Source organism: Lynx rufus, unplaced genomic scaffold (assembly GCF_022079265.1).
Source record: "Lynx rufus isolate CCGP_SWC_20201006 ecotype Redwood Valley unplaced genomic scaffold, mLynRuf1.p SCAF_13, whole genome shotgun sequence".
Classification (NCBI taxonomy): Eukaryota; Metazoa; Chordata; class Mammalia; order Carnivora; family Felidae; genus Lynx; species Lynx rufus.
In genome coordinates this window covers 31390161-31406654 of record NW_025814827.1, presented here as the reverse complement: position 1 = coordinate 31406654, position 16494 = coordinate 31390161, and the positions used below count along the sequence as shown (strand labels likewise).

Sequence of the window (16494 nt, the reverse complement as noted above, 5' to 3'; positions counted from 1 at the left end):
GATTCTCAGTCTCCCTCTTGACTTCTCTGTCCCTCCCCCATTCACACACTCTCGCTCACTCTTTCTCTCAAAAATAAGTAAACATTAAAAAAAAAAAACAACACAGGCACATTTTCCTCTTTGTAACTAAGATGTTATCTGAGGAGTGATCCTTTAAGACCATGAGAATGTCCCATTCTCCAACAACCTTTCTGCATCTTGAAGGATTATAGGATTGTAGGAGATATACCTGCCTCTCGCATAGTGCATCTACTCTCCATATGTGACTCCAACAAAAATAAAACAAATTTAATACTGTGTTAGCCAGACTCTTATAAGCACATTTAATTTTAACAAGAATCCTTAGTTTTGGACCTCCTCCACACAAAAGGAGGAAAGAAAATGTGCCTCTTCTAAAAACCCAGCAGAACACTTACTGAACATTCAGACTTCAGCATGTAGGCTACAAGTGTGGAAATTTAATCGCTGAGTTCATCCACAAACATTTAAATTAAAATAGCACAATTATTTTTAGCCTAATTTGTCATTTCCCTTCTGAGTCATCAGACCTCTGTTTGTCCTGTCACAGTTTAGAGCATGGTCTCCGTGCAGATGTAGGCTTCAGTGTCTGTGAAGTGGACTTCTAAGGCTCCTGCTTTTCTCTCCACTCAGGATCCTGGCCGTGTGTCATGGGGTCATGTATAAGCAGCTCTCAGCCTGGATGCTCCATGGACTCCTCCTGGACCAGCACGAAGAGTTCTTTATCAAACAGGGTCCTTCTTCTGGGAATGTCAGTGCCCAGCCAGAAGAGGACGAGGAGGATCTGGGCATTGGGGGACTGACAGGAAAACAGTTGAGAGAACTCCAGGACTTGGTGAGAACATGGCAAGAAGTCTGGCGTACTCCTGCCCAAGTCAGAGAAGTTGTCAGCTAGATGACCTTTTGGTGATTTCTACCCTTGTCCCCAGCTCATCAGAGTCGAAGCACCTTTCAGAAATTCTTTAGACATAAACACTTGAACTTGGCTTTATCTTAACTGCATTCTTAATACCTAACTTAATGAGAGACTACAAAATAGAAAATATATTTGTGAGATTCCTTTGTTTCCCCTTGTCCCAGTATATGTATTTATGAGGTTAATGAGTCTTTTCAGGTAGTCGTGTAGTTACCCTACAGCATTTTAGTGCAGCTTAGAGTTTCCATTAGAGTACCAAAAGTCCTATATTGTCTTTATTCATCCATCGATCTATTTATTCATTCGTTTATCCTGCTACAGCATTTTATTGAATGCCTGTTGTAGGCCAGGCACTGTTCTAGGAGAGTTACTGGGTGTTTAACTGAGTAGATGAATAAAAGGTAGCAGACCCTATACTCAAGGAGCTTATTGTTTAGTGGAAGACCTAGAAAAATAAACAATGACATTAAAGTGTACAAAGTGCTCTGGAAAGAGCAAGTATGGGTATTCTCAGAACTTAGAGTAGCTAGAGAAGGCTTTTCAGTGGAATGTATGTCTAAATTGCAAAGAGTTTGGAAGGAGAGGTTAAGAAACATTCTAGGCAGAGGGAAGGATGTGTACAAACTACAGAGACCATGAAAGACCTGGCTTATTTGAGGAACCAGTAGTAATACAATTGAAATGGTCAAGTAAAGGCTGAAATACAAAGTACAAGGGACAATGGAGGGGAGGGGGGGAAAGTAGTAATCGATGAAACTGTTGAGGTAAGATCATGAAAGTCCTTGCCATCAATGGGAAGGTATTTAGACTTGAACCTCAAAAGAGCTTGGAGCCAGTGAAGAATTTTCAGCAAGAGGTCAACACAATGAGACTTTATAATAGATGACTCTGGACACTGTGTAGGGAAATTGTTTTTTAAAAAATCAAGCGTCGCCTGGGTGGCTCAGTCCTTTGAGCGTCCAACTCTTGATCTCAGCTCAGGTCATGATCTCATGGTTTATGAAATCAAGCCCTGCATCAGGGTCTGCGCTGATCGTGCAGAGCCTGCTTGGGATTCTCTCCCTCCCTCTCTCTCTGCCCCTCCCCTGCTCATGCTCTTTCTCTCTCTCTCTCTCTCTTTCTGTGTAAATAAATAAACATTAAAAAAAATTAAGACTAGCAGCAGGGAGGTCAGTTAGGAGAATGTTGGGGACACTCAAGTGAAAGATAATAGTGGCCTAAACTGAGGGTAGTAACAGTAAATATGGAAAAGAATAGAGAGGCTTGAGAGAGATTTATTAGCAGGTGGAATGGGTAGGCTTTAGTGTTTGGGTAGGAGTCCAGAAGGAAGAGTCAAGAATGATACCTAAGTTTCTGCTTTCAGTGGCTAGGCAGGCAGAGATGATAAGGAATGTATATGGCAAATACCGGGGGAAAGAAGATGGTTCCAGTATTGGACATGTTGAGTTTGAGGTACTTGCAGGAAATGTTCAGTGGGCTGAGCCTGGAGCTCATGAGAACAGTCTAGCTTGAAGATAAAGATTAAGGAGTCATCAGCATATAGACGTTTTTAACCTGGGGCCCCTGGGTGGCTTCAGGAGGTTCTGTGAAATGTATGTTTGTATAACTGTCTCGAAGTTCCATAGTGTTTATAATGCAGAGTCCTATGATGTAAAAAGACTAGAAATACCTGTTATAATGATCAATTCAGTGACAGAAGAAGATGTGATTGTCTAAGAAGAGTGAGGAGAACAAGAGGAAAAGAGAGTCTGGGCAGTCCCCTGAGGACTGCCAGCACTGGAGCACAAACCAGAAAGGGTAAACAGCAGAGCTCAAAGTCAGGATTGTGGAGCCCAGAGTTCCTGCTGGGAGCTGGAGGATAAGGATCAAATCCAAGGCAAGTCTGTGTGTGTCAGAGTTAGCTGGAGAGCTTATTAAAACACTGATGGATGTCTAGGCCTCATCTGCCAGGCTGTCCTAGATCTGGGGAAGGGCTTGAAAATTTGCATTTCTAACAGTTTCCAAATAACAAGTTTCCAGCTGATGCTGCTGGACCACGAGCTACAGTTGGAGAACCACTTGGCTAAATGACTTGGGTTACATACTAGTAAAGAGCTGAGGGGTGCCTGAGTGGCTCAGTCAGTTAAGCATCCGACTTTGGCTCAGGTCATGATTTCACGGTTCATGTGTTCAACTCCCATGTTGGGCTCTGTGCTGACAGCTCAGAGCCTGGAGCCTGCTTCAGATTCTGTGTCTTCCTCTCTCTCTCTCTCTCTGTCCCTGGCCCCCCTCTCTCTGTCAAAAATAAACATTAAAAAAAAAAAAAAAAAGAGGTGGGCAGAGCAAGCATATGTACAAGACGATAAAGTCCCTACAGGTAAGGAAGCAGAATTCCTGACATACTGCACAGGGTTTTACATAGTAAAGGCAGAGTGAGGACTAAAATCCTCATGTTAAAAACAACCACAGTGATTTCCACCATGTTCTCTCACTATCTGAAAATGGAAATGTATTCATCTCTCTAGTGGTAATTTAGGCATTCAGATTTAGGCATTCAGACTTCATTTTAAAGTCCTTCTAGAAAATATAAGTCATGGGTTGGGAGAATTAGTGATGTTTTCTTGTTTTCCTCTTCTTCATACATCATGTCTGCTACGGATTATTTCCTGGAGTAGCGCCTGATAGAGGAAGAGAACATGCTGGCACCATCTCTAAAACAGTTTTCCCTACGAGTGGAGATTTTGCCATCCTACATTCCAGTGAGGGTTGCTGAAAAAATCCTGTTTGTTGGAGAATCTGTCCAGATGTTTGAGAACCAAAATGTAAACCTGACTAGGAAAGGTAAGACTCTCATTGGCCAATATACCGTCTTCACAGGCCCTTTTTCATATTGTGTGGCCCCAAAGAATGCTTGGTCAGAGTGAGTGGCTGGTAAAGTTTAGGTACCGAGTTTGCAGCACAACCATTATAGGCTTACTTGAAAAGCGTCTGACCGGATTGTAAATCCTTGCCTGTCCCGCCGCTCTCTGCCTTCCTTTGAAGGTGCCTTCCTGTTTTGCAGGATCCATTTTGAAGAACCAGGAGGACACCTTTGCTGCAGAACTTCATCGGCTCAAGCAGCAGCCACTCTTCAGCCTGGTGGACTTCGAGCAGGTGGTGGATCGTATTCGTAGTACTGTGGCCGAGGTTTGTATTTCACAGTATATTTGCTTAGCGAGAAAACAGACTAGATCCCCACAAACTGAGTACTTTCGTTGCTTCTTGATGTGATTAGAACTCAGCTTGGAGGGAATTGTTTGAGAGAGTTGAAGGGCAAGAAGTTGTTTTTTTGGTTTTTTTTTTTTAATGTTTGTTTATTTTTTTAGAGAGAGACACAGAGCATGAATGGGGGAGGGGCAGAGAGAGAGGGAGACACAGAATCCAAGGCAGGCTCCGGGCTCTGAGCTGTCAGCACAGAGCCCGACGCGGGGCTTGAACTCACAAACCGTGAGATCATGACCTGAGCCAAAGTTGGACACTTAACCAACTGAGCCACCTGGGCACCCCAAGAAGTTTTTAATGATAGAGGCAGAGCTTCTTTAGTCTTTTCACACCCAACAGGAGTTCGCTAGTTAGCTACTTAAATTGAATAAAGAGAGGGCTCACTTTTAATTTCAGACAGTTAGCATTTGGAATCTGTCAATATAGTTGGCAGGAACTGCAAAGAATCAAATGATTCTGGGTAAATTTAGCATCTCACTTACATTTTAGATGGCTTTACTGCTAACTCTTTCATTTATGGATATAATGATCTTATGAGGAATGCAGAACAAGTATTATTTTTCCATTTTTATAAGCAAATGAACTAGAAAGCTAACTTGTCCAGTGTTGCACATTAAGTAACAAAGGTGACATCAGAAACAGGTCTTGTGACTCCTATTCAGTGTTCTTTTTTTTTTTTTTTTTTTTTAATGTTTATCTTTGAGAGTGAGAGAGAGCATGAGTCGGGGAGGGACAGAGAGAGGGAGACACAAAATCTGAAGCAGGCTCCAGGCTCTGAGCTGCCAGCACAGAGCTTAATGCAGAGCTTGAACTCACGGATTGCAAGATCATGACCTGAGCCAAAGTCGGCCACTTAACTGACTGAGCCACCCAGGCATCCCCTACTTCAGGGTTCTTAAGTAAATTGTGCTTCATCCACCATCTTAAATTGTGACCAATGATTTTTCAAATGGGCATCTGTTCTGTGGCTTAAAATAAAATTTGGCTCCCAGGTGTGTGATAATGTGAAATGAGATCTTTAGTCAGACAACTGTTTTGTTTGCTATGTTAGTGGTTTTCAAGTTTGGCTGTGCATAGAACTGCTTTGGAAAATCTTAAAACATGGATCTGTATCAAATCCTCACCTCCAGAGCTGCTGACTTAGAGATCTACATCGAGAGGGAGGGAGTAGGTAATAGTATCGATACCATCCAACTAGACAGCCAACCAGCAAACCACTGCAGGTGATTGTGAAGTGTACCCAGTGCGCTACGGTATCTAGAACTGCTAAGAAGTTTAGCATCAGATATCCTCACATTGGAAACATAGTAATCAATCATGAATATGATTTCCTTTTCCAGTCACTATCTCAAAAATTCTGGGCATGGGAGACAGAGCTATGATGTAGACGGAATATTAGATCTTAAGATATCACTTCATTTGATTCTTTGTGGGCAACTAAAGATCTACATGCTTCTGTCTCTTCATAATTTCAAGGTATTGCCCCTCCTCAATGTGTAACTAGAGCAGCTCTAGTCTAAGGGACACTTTATTTTATTAAATCTATTTCTGTTCTCTTATTATTCTTGGATAACTCTGGAATTAATTCATGAAGGAAAGTAAAACCTTAATAATACAAGATTTCAAAAATGGTTTTTTCTTGTGAAAGTCTGAAATGCAGATACTGCTAGACATTACATTTCCAGTTTGTAAAAAATGATAGACAAAGAACTGAAGTTCAGACTCTTTGAAGTCTTTTAGAATTGTAGCTAATAGGCTTTTTTATAAGGTATTACCTTAATAATAACAATTTATAGTAATGAAAATAGTTTCCTTTTTAGAAGGAAAAAGGGGGGAATGTCTCACAAATACATATTATACTCGTCCCTTTTTTTTCTTCTTTCCTTCTTGATTTTTTTAGAAAGTATACACACTATATGAATTTATTTATATAAAGTTCAAAAACAGTTAATACAAAGTTTAATATAAATGTTCAAGTGCAGAACTAATCTGTTGTTAGATGTCAGGATCGTGTCTGACCTTGATCAATGGGAAGGGTAGGAATAGGGTTCTCAGGGTGCTGCTTATACAGATGTGTTCAGTTTGTGAAAATTCTCTGAGCTGTAAACTTCTGATTTGTGTGCTTTTCTGTATGTAGTTTTAGTACTTCAGTGAAAAGATTTTTAAAATTAATTCCTACATATGTAATGGTTTGTTATTTTAATTTTTTAGTTAGCTACAGTTTTTGTGTAGAGAAGTGGCAGTATTGATTTTTGTGCATGGATCTTCTGCCTGACCTCTTAAAGTCTTTTTTTAGTTCTCATAGTTTGATTTTTCTGAGTAATGATTGTATCGTTTGCAAGTAAGATTTACTTCCAATTTTAGGCTTTTGCTTTTGTTTTTTTTTTCTTACGGTCTTGGATTTCTAATACTACATTAAACAGCTGGAGTGGTAGTTGATACAAACTGTGTGGAGGCAATGCTAGTAAGAGGCGATGATGAGCATTTTCGATATGTTGGCTCTTAAACGTCATGTACCTACAATTTCTGTGTTACTCCAATGTTTGCTGAGGGCCTTTGGCACATAAGTTTATCATGTTAAAAAAAAAAAACTTTCTTCTTCCTAGTTTGCTATGAGTTTTTATCATAAATAGATGATGAATTTTATCAACTGCATTTTCTATGTCAATTATGGTGGTTTCTTGCTCGGAGTTCTTTTTCTCCTTTAGGCTACTCATATGGTAAATTGTGGATTAGGTTTTCAGATGTTGAATCTTCCTGAGATAAACTGTACTTGAACATTTTATTTTTTTAATACACTGCTGGATTTGGTTAGCCAGTACAGTACTTGGAATTTTTGCATCATGTTTACTAGTAAAATTAGACTATTCCTGTTTTGTTCTCATGTGGTTGTGGAATAAAGACTAGAAACCTCATGAAATGAGCGAGGCATCTATCACTCTTTTCTATTTTCTAGAACAATAAATATAAGACAGGAGTTATTACCAAAAGTTGGATTGAACTTACCTGAAAGATTATCTAAGCTAGTTGTTCAAGGGGAAATCTTTACCAATTCAGTGTATTTAAATCTATGTTAATCTGTTCAAGATCATTATTTGTCATACTAATCTTGGTATTTTCTACTTTTCTAGGAAGACCCATTTCATCTAGATTTAATTTTTTAGAAAATCTGTGTTTAACTATGTGTTTTATTTTGTATTTTCTTTTAATCTTTTACTGTTGAGTCTTGCTAATCTTTTCGAAGAACCAGCTTGTGTTTTTATTACCTTCTTCTCCCCTCCATTTCATTGATATCTGCCTTTATTTTTTTTTTTCTTGGTTTTTTGTTTTTGTTTTTGTTTTCTGTTACTCACTACCAATTTCCAGGGTTGAAAACTTGACTTTCCTATTTGTAACCCTTATATCCTAGGTAATCTATATAAAGCTTTCCATATTGCTTTGACTGTGTCTCACAACTTTTTTGCATGAAGTATATACATTAACATCCTTTTCTAAATATTTTTTTTTAATTTTTTTAATGTTTATTTTTGAGAGAGAAAGAGAGACAGACAAAGCATGAACGAGGGAAGGGCAGAGAGGGAGAAATAGAACTTGAAGCAGGCTCCAGGATCTGAGCTGTCAGCACAGAGCCCGACGTGGGGTTTGAACCCACGAACTGCAAGATCATGACCTGAGCTGAAGTCGGACGCTTAACCGACTGAGCCACACAGGCTCCCCTAAATAATTGTTTTATTTATTTTGAGAAGAATATGGAATGCTTCACGAATTTGTGTGTCATCCTTGCACAGGGGCCATGCTAATCTTCTCTATCATTCCAATTTTAGTGTATGTGCTGCTGAGGCAAGCACTCTTCAGTAATTTCTGATTTTCTTTTTAACCCCAGGAATTTATTAAGCTTTGATTTTTATTGCAGTACAGTTGGAAAACATAGTCTATAGATTGGTCCTTCGGAGTTGAATGAGGCTTCCTTTATGGATTGACGTAGGGCCCGTTTTTTGTTTTTAGGTTTTAGTTCTGCATGTGCTCAGCAAGTGTATAGTCTGTGAGTCTAGAGTTCTCTGCATGTTCTAATGCCTCATTTCCAGGGTATATGTTAGGTGTGTGCCTATTTCTGATGAATATATATTTATTTATTGTTTTTCCTTTTATGTATAGATTATGTACTCTTTATCACTTATGATATATATTTATATAAAGTATATATATATATGTATGTTTTTTTTTTTTTTTTTTAAGTAGGTGCCACGCCTAGTGTGGGAGACCAACTCGTGGCCCTGAGGTGCCAAGACCTGGGCTGAAATCAAGAGTTAGGAGCTTAACCGACTGAGCCACCCAGGCTCCCCTTAAATATATATTTTTTTACTTAAATTCTATTTTATTAGTTAAGATCATTACCCAGCTTTCATTAGTTACCTCATATCTTCTTCCATCCTTTATTTTCAACACTTTTTACCCTCCTTGCTCCCAAGCAGCCACTGAACTACTTTCTGTTACTATAGATTAGTTTGCATTTTCTAGAATTTATAAAAGTGGAGTCAAACAATAGGTACTCTTTTGGGGGAAGAGGTGGGTCAGTCTGCTTTTCTCGTGATTATTTTGAGATTAATCCATGTTGCATGTATCACTAGTTTCATTCCTTTTTTTTTTCAATGTTTATTTGTTTTGAGAGACAATGTGTGTGACCGAGTCGGGGAAGGACAGAGAGGGAGAGAGAGAATCCCAAGTCAGGGCTTGAACGCACAAACCTGGAGTTCATGACCTGAGCCGAATTCAAGAGTTGGGCACTTAACCAACTGAGACACCTAGGTGCCCTTGTACAAAATCATTCTTTTTCGAAGCTTTCATTGGAATGGAATTTTATCCCTGTTATACATATTTTTTTCACAGCATCTCTGGAAGCTGATGGTGGAAGAGTCAGATTTACTGGGTCAGCTGAAGGTAATAGCTTAGCTGTCTTTTAACTCTTGAAATGATGCTGGTGGGCAGTGACTCATTCTTTAGGCTGTCTGACGAGCACTGGTGGCCTGTACCTAGACTTCCTGAGTGGCCTCACATGTTCTCATCCAAGAACACAAACTCTACCTAATTTTACAAATGTCTAGAGTATAAAGGTTTGGGTGTTTATTTTCTTCTGGCATAATATTGTGTTGTCATTGAATAAATAATACCGAAGACACACCCATTGTCCTGCCTTGAGGAATTGCTAAGTATGCCCCTTTGACATGTCAACAGCCTGTATCCTTTTTAGGTTGGGCTTAACTGATGAGATTGGAAATTTTCTGTGTAATTAGGCTAGTGAGGAGCTCCTGGCCATGCTGCATTACTGGATTGTAAATTGAAATTCTTTCCACAGATCATCAAAGACTTTTACCTTCTGGGACGCGGAGAACTGTTTCAGGCCTTCATTGACACAGCTCAACACATGTTAAAAACACCACCCACTGCAGTAACTGAACATGGTGATTGCCCTGTGGGCCTGAGAATGACCACTGTACTGAAATTGCTGCTAAACTGTTTAGTTTGTTCCACATGAGCAGCCTGGCGAGTTGTGGAGCCATGTTTCCAAAGGCGGAAGGCCTTTCAGGTGGGCTGTACATGGAGGTCATTGGAAGTAGCCTCTTGACCCTTCCTGGAAGAGTGGGTACAAATCAGGTATTTTATCAGATTATAGTCCTACCTTCCTTATGGGGCATATCAGGACTTAATGCCACATGTATTAGAAATCTTTAGGTTGTGAATGATGGAAACTTAAACTGAACTAACCCAGGTAGAAAAGAGAAATGTATTTGCTATTATATTTGTAACTCCAGTGGGATAGGAGTATAGCTGGGCCTCAGAACAATTGAGGGACTAAAACTAGGGACTTGAATACTGCTAGAATTCTCTACTATATCTTGTCTGTGCCTCTTTCATGCCGTTTGATGGCCTTCCAGTCCCCTTTGGAAACATGGCAACAGTTCCCAGGAACTACCTCAGTGTCTACTGGAGGAATCAAATCCAGTCTTTCTGGAGCAAATTGTAAGATTCCAGGAAAGGGTTTTGATTAGCCTAGTCCAGATCATATACATACCCCTGCATCAAAGATGGCAGACATTAAGATACGCCTCCTTCAGTGAAGTGTTCACCCTGGACTAATGGGAATGCTCACCGTTCCCATTCAAACTACATGAGGAGAGTCGGGTAAGGATCAGAATCCAAAAAAGAAAATAGGAAACCGACAGGGTTACCATTTTTCTAACTGTAAAACAAGAGATGTCCACTCTACTCATATCAGACTTTTTTCATCACAGATATCAGAAAACCCAATTCAAAATCATGTAAAGGGGAAGGAAAATTTATTGACTTTCATAAATGAGAAGGTCAGAGTATGATGGCTTTAGGCAAAGTCCAATCCAATGGCTTACACGATGCCTTCAGGACTTGGTGTCATTCTGTCTTTCACTTCTGCCTCTTTTCTCAGACAGGCTTGCTCCATATGGTAGCAAGATGGCCTCCAGCTAAGCTCACATCCTGCTAAGGCCTTGTTTATCTCAAAATAAAAACAAAAAACCCTCTTTCAATCTGAATAGAACCTCTGCATTGGCCTGGCTTGAGTCATGTTCACATCCCTAAACAAAATAGTATAACAAGGTAGAGAATTACATTCCATTTGATCATGCCTGCATCACCTGTTTACCCTAGAATCAGGTATTGTCAGCCCCACTGAACTACATGGATAATGCTGGGAGGGGTGATTCTCCAAGGAAAATTGGGTGCTGCTAGCAGCAGCAGGAGGAGGAATGCATGCTTAGTGACGCTAAAGCAACCCGTTTCCACTGCATCCTGCTGTGTCAGGCAGGCTAGAAGAGACGTGGAAAGCCGGTGGCATCTGGGTCTGTCACATAGCCTAGCATTCTCATCAGCCCATGTGCTCTCTTTCAGATGTGAATGTGGCCTTCCAGCAGTCTGCACATAAGGTATTGCTGGATGATGACAACCTTCTCCCTCTGTTGCACTTGACGATTGAGTATCATGGAAAGGACCATAAAGGTTTGCTGCTCTTTCTTAGATCTTTCTGCTCTTACTGGTCATGGTCTGTTCTCTCATCTCTGCTTCCATCCACCTCCACAGAAACCATATCATTTCTGACCTTAGAAGTCACCTTGTCTGGTGCCCTGTTTCATGTGGGAGAAAAAGGGAGTCCAGAGAGGCTAAGTGGGATGCCCAGGCCATGATTTTCTTTTCATTTTCGTCCCGCTGCTGGAAAGCTCTATTTATTTCCAGCCACCAGACTTTAAAAGAATCTAAAAGTCCTCCTAGAGAATCTCCCACAGAATTTCCTTGCCTTCCGCAAGTCCCTTTTTGTCCACTTTATGCTTCTGACATTGCAGGCTCAAGTGGGCGCTCACTTCATGAATGTGACTCACCTTGCGGACGCTGTGGTTCTAGGTTAGCAAAGCTGTCTTTTTTCTTCTTAACAGATGCTGCTCAGGCGAGAGAAGGGCCTTCTCGGGAAACTTCTCCCCGGGAAGCCCCTGCATCTGGCTGGGCAGCCCTAGGTCTCTCCTACAAAGTGCAATGGCCACTGCACATTCTTTTCACCCCTGCTGTTCTGGAAAAGTGAGTACTTATGAATTTCTCACAGGTAGATATTACCTACCTTACTTCCAAGGGTGGAAATGATCAGGAATAGAATTGGTGGGAGCAAGATAACCACCCAGCTGGTGGTTGTAAACAATTTGTAAATCGGGGGTTGCAAACTGAGACGCCTTCATGGACTGGACAGAAGACAGTAGGGAGTAGTAGGGACAGGGATGAACGAGAGGGTCAAACCCTTCAAACCATCAGTATGGTAGTGGTGGTGGTGGTGGTGTTTGTTTTTAAGATTTTATTTTTTTTTTTTATTTTTATTTTTTTAACGTTTATTTATTTTTGAGACAGAGAGAGACAGAGCGTGAACAGGGGAGGGACAGAGAGAGAGGGAGACACAGAATCTGAAACAGGCTCCAGGCTCTGAGCTGTCAGCACAGAGCCCGACGCGGGGCTCGAACTCACAGACCGTGAGATCATGACCTGAGCTGAAGTCGGACGCTTAACCGACTGAGCCACCCAGGCGCCCCAAGATTTTATTTTTTAAGTAATCTCTATACCCAACTTGGGGCTTGAACTTAAAACCCTGAGATCAAGAGTTGCGTACTCTAACAACTGAAACAGGTCACCTCTGCTTTTTTAAAAAAATTTTTATTCTTTAAAGTTTATTTATTTTGAGAGATGGCACACACAATGTGAGGAGGGGGAAAGGAGAGAGGGAGAGGGACAGAGAGAGGGAAGAGAGAATCCCAAGCAGGCTCCTCACTGTCCATGTAGAGCCCATTTTCAGGCTCACACTCAGGAACCCTGAGATCATGACCTGAGCATAAATCAAGAGTCGGACGCTTAACCTACTGAGCCATCTGGGCACCCCTGCTGCTGTCTTGTAAGTTCCAAGATAAGCAGTTTACAGGCTGCCAGTTTGTGACCCGGGAAGATGCAATCTTGGGTACCACATGGAAAATCTGGGCCTCGTTAATTCCATCAGACTAGCAAGTTGCCTCCCTAACTTTTGTAATACTTCGTTGATCTTCGTGGGAAGAGTTTCCAAGTCCAAGTGTTTGCTGCAGACTTGAGCCATGTCCGTAACCCCCCTGGAGAGGCAGTGGGGACAGCTAAGCTGAGGGGTAGAATGAAGGAGCTGGACCAAGGTGATGGGAGACTTTTGGATCAGCTCTGTTCTTTATCCTGAGAGCTTGCCACCTGCTATTGCTCTACTCTGTCAGGACCTCATGTCTCCAAGCCAGGGAACGAGAGCTCTAGGGGAAGGGAGGTGGGAGAAGCATGCTTGGCTGGTGGTGGCCTGTGAAATCCGCCCCCACAGCATTTTAGGAATTTCTCAAATCCTATTACGGGATAGGGCACTGGCCCCTGCCCTGGTTGGAGGATGGAGGCCATTGTCCTCGGGCTAGATGAATGGAGAAAAGGAAATAAATGAAGAAAAGGGCCTCACTTCATCTCTCTGCTCCTGTTCACAACCCTGTCTACTTTTTGGGGTAAAGAAGCTTGCAGTATGGAGAACAGGCATGAACTGGAAAAGACAAGGCTGGTTGAGGGAGATTTCTGTGGCAGGTTCAGAGCCCACAGCACACCTAAGTAAGCTGCATGGACCTTGTCCAAAGAGCCTCCACAGCTCCCAGTGTCCCACAGGCAAACAGTCCATTTACCTCCTCACATATCAGGCTGTGAACACCATTGAAGAAATCAATCTCCAATTGTATTTTTTTTTTTTTCAACGTTTATTTATTTTTTTTTGGGACAGAGAGAGACAGAGCATGAACGGGGGAGGGGCAGAGAGAGAGGGAGACACAGAATCGGAAACAGGCTCCAGGCTCTGAGCCATCAGCCCAGAGCCCGACGCGGGGCTCGAACTCACGGACCGCGAGATCGTGACCTGGCTGAAGTCGGACGCTTAACCGACTGCGCCACCCAGGCGCCCCTCCAATTGTATTTTTAAAAACTTTTAATTATGAAAATTTCCAAATGTATACAAAAGTATGGACTATAATCGCTCATGTATACCTTATCAAGCTTCAGTAACCATCAACATTGTGCTATTTGTTTTATCTTTTTTTCCCGTTAGAGGCTTTATAAAGCAAATCCCAGACATGTCATTTCACTCCCATCACTCTGCAATTCAGAAAAGGCATGTTTTGAATGTAACGACAATGCACTTATCACACCCAGTAAAATTAACAGTAAGTCCTTATCTGATATCTGGTCCACATGGAAATTTTCACAGTTATCCACAAATGTCTTTTTTTTTTTTTTTTCTTACAAATGTCTTTTTATGTTTGGGTTTGTTTAAATCAGAATCCAAACAAGGTATACTATTTTTACTATGTTCCATTAGAAATAGATGATTTTAAGTGTTTACTTATTTTTGAGAGAGAGAGCGTGAGCTGGGGAGGGGCAGAGAGAGAGGGAGACACAGAATCTGAATCAGGTTCCAGGTTCTGAGCTATCAGCAGAGCCCGACGTGGGGCTCAAACTCGTGAACCATGAAATCATGACCTGAGCTGAAGTCAGATGCTTAACTAAGCCATCCACGTGCCCCAGCAATAGATGATTTTAAAAACCAAATCAGATTGGTTTCTGCAAGCCTTCCTACGAACAAGTAAATTTATCTGGTTCTGCTAGGAATTAGCTGTCCTTCTCATGTGTCTTCTTGTGCAAGGCAACTAGCCCCTGAGCTTGCTGTGAGGCAGGAGATAGAGCTCAGTGAGGGAGCCTTCGATTGTGTTCTCTCTTCTTTGGGACAAGAGAGTCAGGTAACTATAATCCTTGTTTCCACCATATTTTTATTATTGGTCCATATAAGATCCTCCTTCCTTTTTTTTTTTTAATTTTTTTTTAACGTTTTTATTTATTTTTGAGATAGAGAGAGAGACAGAGCATGAATGGGGGAGGGTCAGAGAGAGGGAGACACAGAATCCAAAACAGGCACCAGGCTCTGAGCTGTCAGCACAGAGCCCGACGCGGGGCTCGAACTCACGGACCGTGAGATCATGACCTGAGCCGAAGTCGGCCGCCCAACCGACTAAGCCACCCAGGCGCTCCCCTCCTTCCTTTTTATGCATAACCATGAAACCACTTCCCAGCACCAAAGCTGGAACACTGAAAGTAACCTCCTTCTGCCTCTGTGGTCTTTCCCAGTCCCACTCCCTTGGCTCCCCGAGCCCAAGGTGACCCCTCTCCTACATTCACATTTTCTATCCTGTTTATATTTAGTTTTATAACATCTATATATATATTCCCCCAAAGTATGCTTTTTTTCTACTTGGTTGTTTTAAGCATTAATAAAAAAGTATATCAGGGGCGCCTGGATGGCTCAGTCAGTTAAGCATCCGACTCTTGATTTCTGCTCAGGTCATGATCCCGCAGTTCCTAGATTTGAGCCCCATGTTGGGCTCCGTGTTGACAGTGCAGAGCCTGCTTGGGATCTCTCTCTCTCTCCCTCAAAAATAAACATTTTAAAAAGGGTATCAAGCTATATGTAATCTGAGATTTAGCTTTTTTATTCAAAATCACATTGCTAGGGGTGTTCTTGAGTTGTACAGCTGAAGCGCATTACTCTGACAGCTCTGTAATGTTCCATCGTAGAAATTAAAGCACAGTTAGTTCATCCCCACCCCCCAGCCATTCTCATTTCCTTCCTGCCCCGTGGGGGAGGGGTGGCCAGCAGGTGCAGGTGAGGTGGGGAGTGAAGCCCCTCTCTGGAACAGCTGGCGGGACGTGTCTGCCCCAGGTACAACGTCGTCTTCAAGTACCTGCTGAGCGTGCGCCGGGTGCAGGCTGAGCTGCAGCACTGCTGGGCCCTGCAGATGCAGCGCAAGCACCTCAAGTCCAACCAGACCGACGCGGTCAAATGGCGCCTGAGAAACCACATGGCATTCTTGGTGGACAATCTGCAGTACTATCTCCAGGTCTGTGCCGAGGGATGAAGAGAAGGAAGGGGTGGGAACAGAAGCCCGGGAGGTTGACGGCAGTTCCTGAAGTGGGACTGCCATCCTGCACGGGATGAAATGCTGGCGTTGAGAGAATTCGTAGGTTCTGTCTCTGGGTTGGGAGGCGTTCTTGGCGGCATTTTAGAGGAAAGTGGGAATAAATGGAGGAAGGATGAGGAATTTAGGGTTCTTACCAGCAGTGCAGGATTTAACTTGTGTTGGCTTGACCCTTTTTATAGTTTGCTAGAACGTCTGGAAGGACTTAACTAAAGGGAGCAGGTGGAGGGGATGTGGCAGGAGGCGGGAGGGATCTGTCAGAACTTTGGAGCCCATGAGGTATTAGGCAGATAAAGTTCTATAAAGCCAGGCAACATCAGGGGGTCTTTGGTCAGTCTTAAAGTGGTCTGAATAGGAGAAAGAGGAGTGGGGGCAAAGAATTTCTAGTTCAGACCATCGGCATCTTAGTGTCCCTGAGTGCTTAGCATATGCAAAGTACTGACAGTATTTGTGTTTAACTGTCCATCAGGTAGATGTGCTGGAGTCTCAGTTCTCACAGCTGCTGCATCAAATCAACTCCACCCGAGACTTTGAAAGCATCCGATTGGCTCACGACCACTTCCTTAGCAACTTGCTGGCTCAGTCCTTTATCTTGTTGAAACCTGTAAGTAGGGCTGTTGGTTTCCTCAGACTGCTTCTAGCCCGACTGTTCCCTTAGATCCTGAGTTGCCAGGATGCGGAACTATCATTAAGCAATTGTTCGATCTCCATTTTTAACAAATTAAAGCAAAACTAAAAGGGAATTTT

At 42.2% G+C, this 16494-nt stretch overlaps 1 protein-coding gene and 1 non-coding gene across 9 annotated transcripts in view; one reads left to right on the top strand and one right to left on the bottom strand.

Moving 5' to 3' along the window:
• TUBGCP4 (tubulin gamma complex associated protein 4) overlaps positions 1 to 16494 on the top strand; it is a 35802-nt gene that overhangs the window by 15614 nt on the left and 3694 nt on the right. For all 8 annotated transcript variants that reach the window (XR_006961297.1, XR_006961296.1, XR_006961295.1 and 5 more), the window contains 9 exons: positions 652 to 853; positions 3589 to 3754; positions 3975 to 4099; positions 9062 to 9112; positions 9528 to 9633; positions 11096 to 11203; positions 11635 to 11773; positions 15492 to 15669; positions 16217 to 16351. Coding sequence is in view for 2 of the 8 variants with exons in the window: in XM_047075206.1 (XP_046931162.1) it covers positions 652 to 853; positions 3589 to 3754; positions 3975 to 4099; positions 9062 to 9112; positions 9528 to 9633; positions 11096 to 11203; positions 11635 to 11773; positions 15492 to 15669; positions 16217 to 16351 (1210 nt within the window). In the remaining 6 variants the exon portion in view is untranslated. The remainder of the gene's footprint in view (positions 1 to 651; positions 854 to 3588; positions 3755 to 3974; positions 4100 to 9061; positions 9113 to 9527; positions 9634 to 11095; positions 11204 to 11634; positions 11774 to 15491; positions 15670 to 16216; positions 16352 to 16494) is intronic.
• LOC124508972 (U6 spliceosomal RNA) lies at positions 7918 to 8022 on the bottom strand. Its single transcript, XR_006961342.1, has one exon. It is a non-coding gene; the product is annotated as a U6 spliceosomal RNA (small nuclear RNA).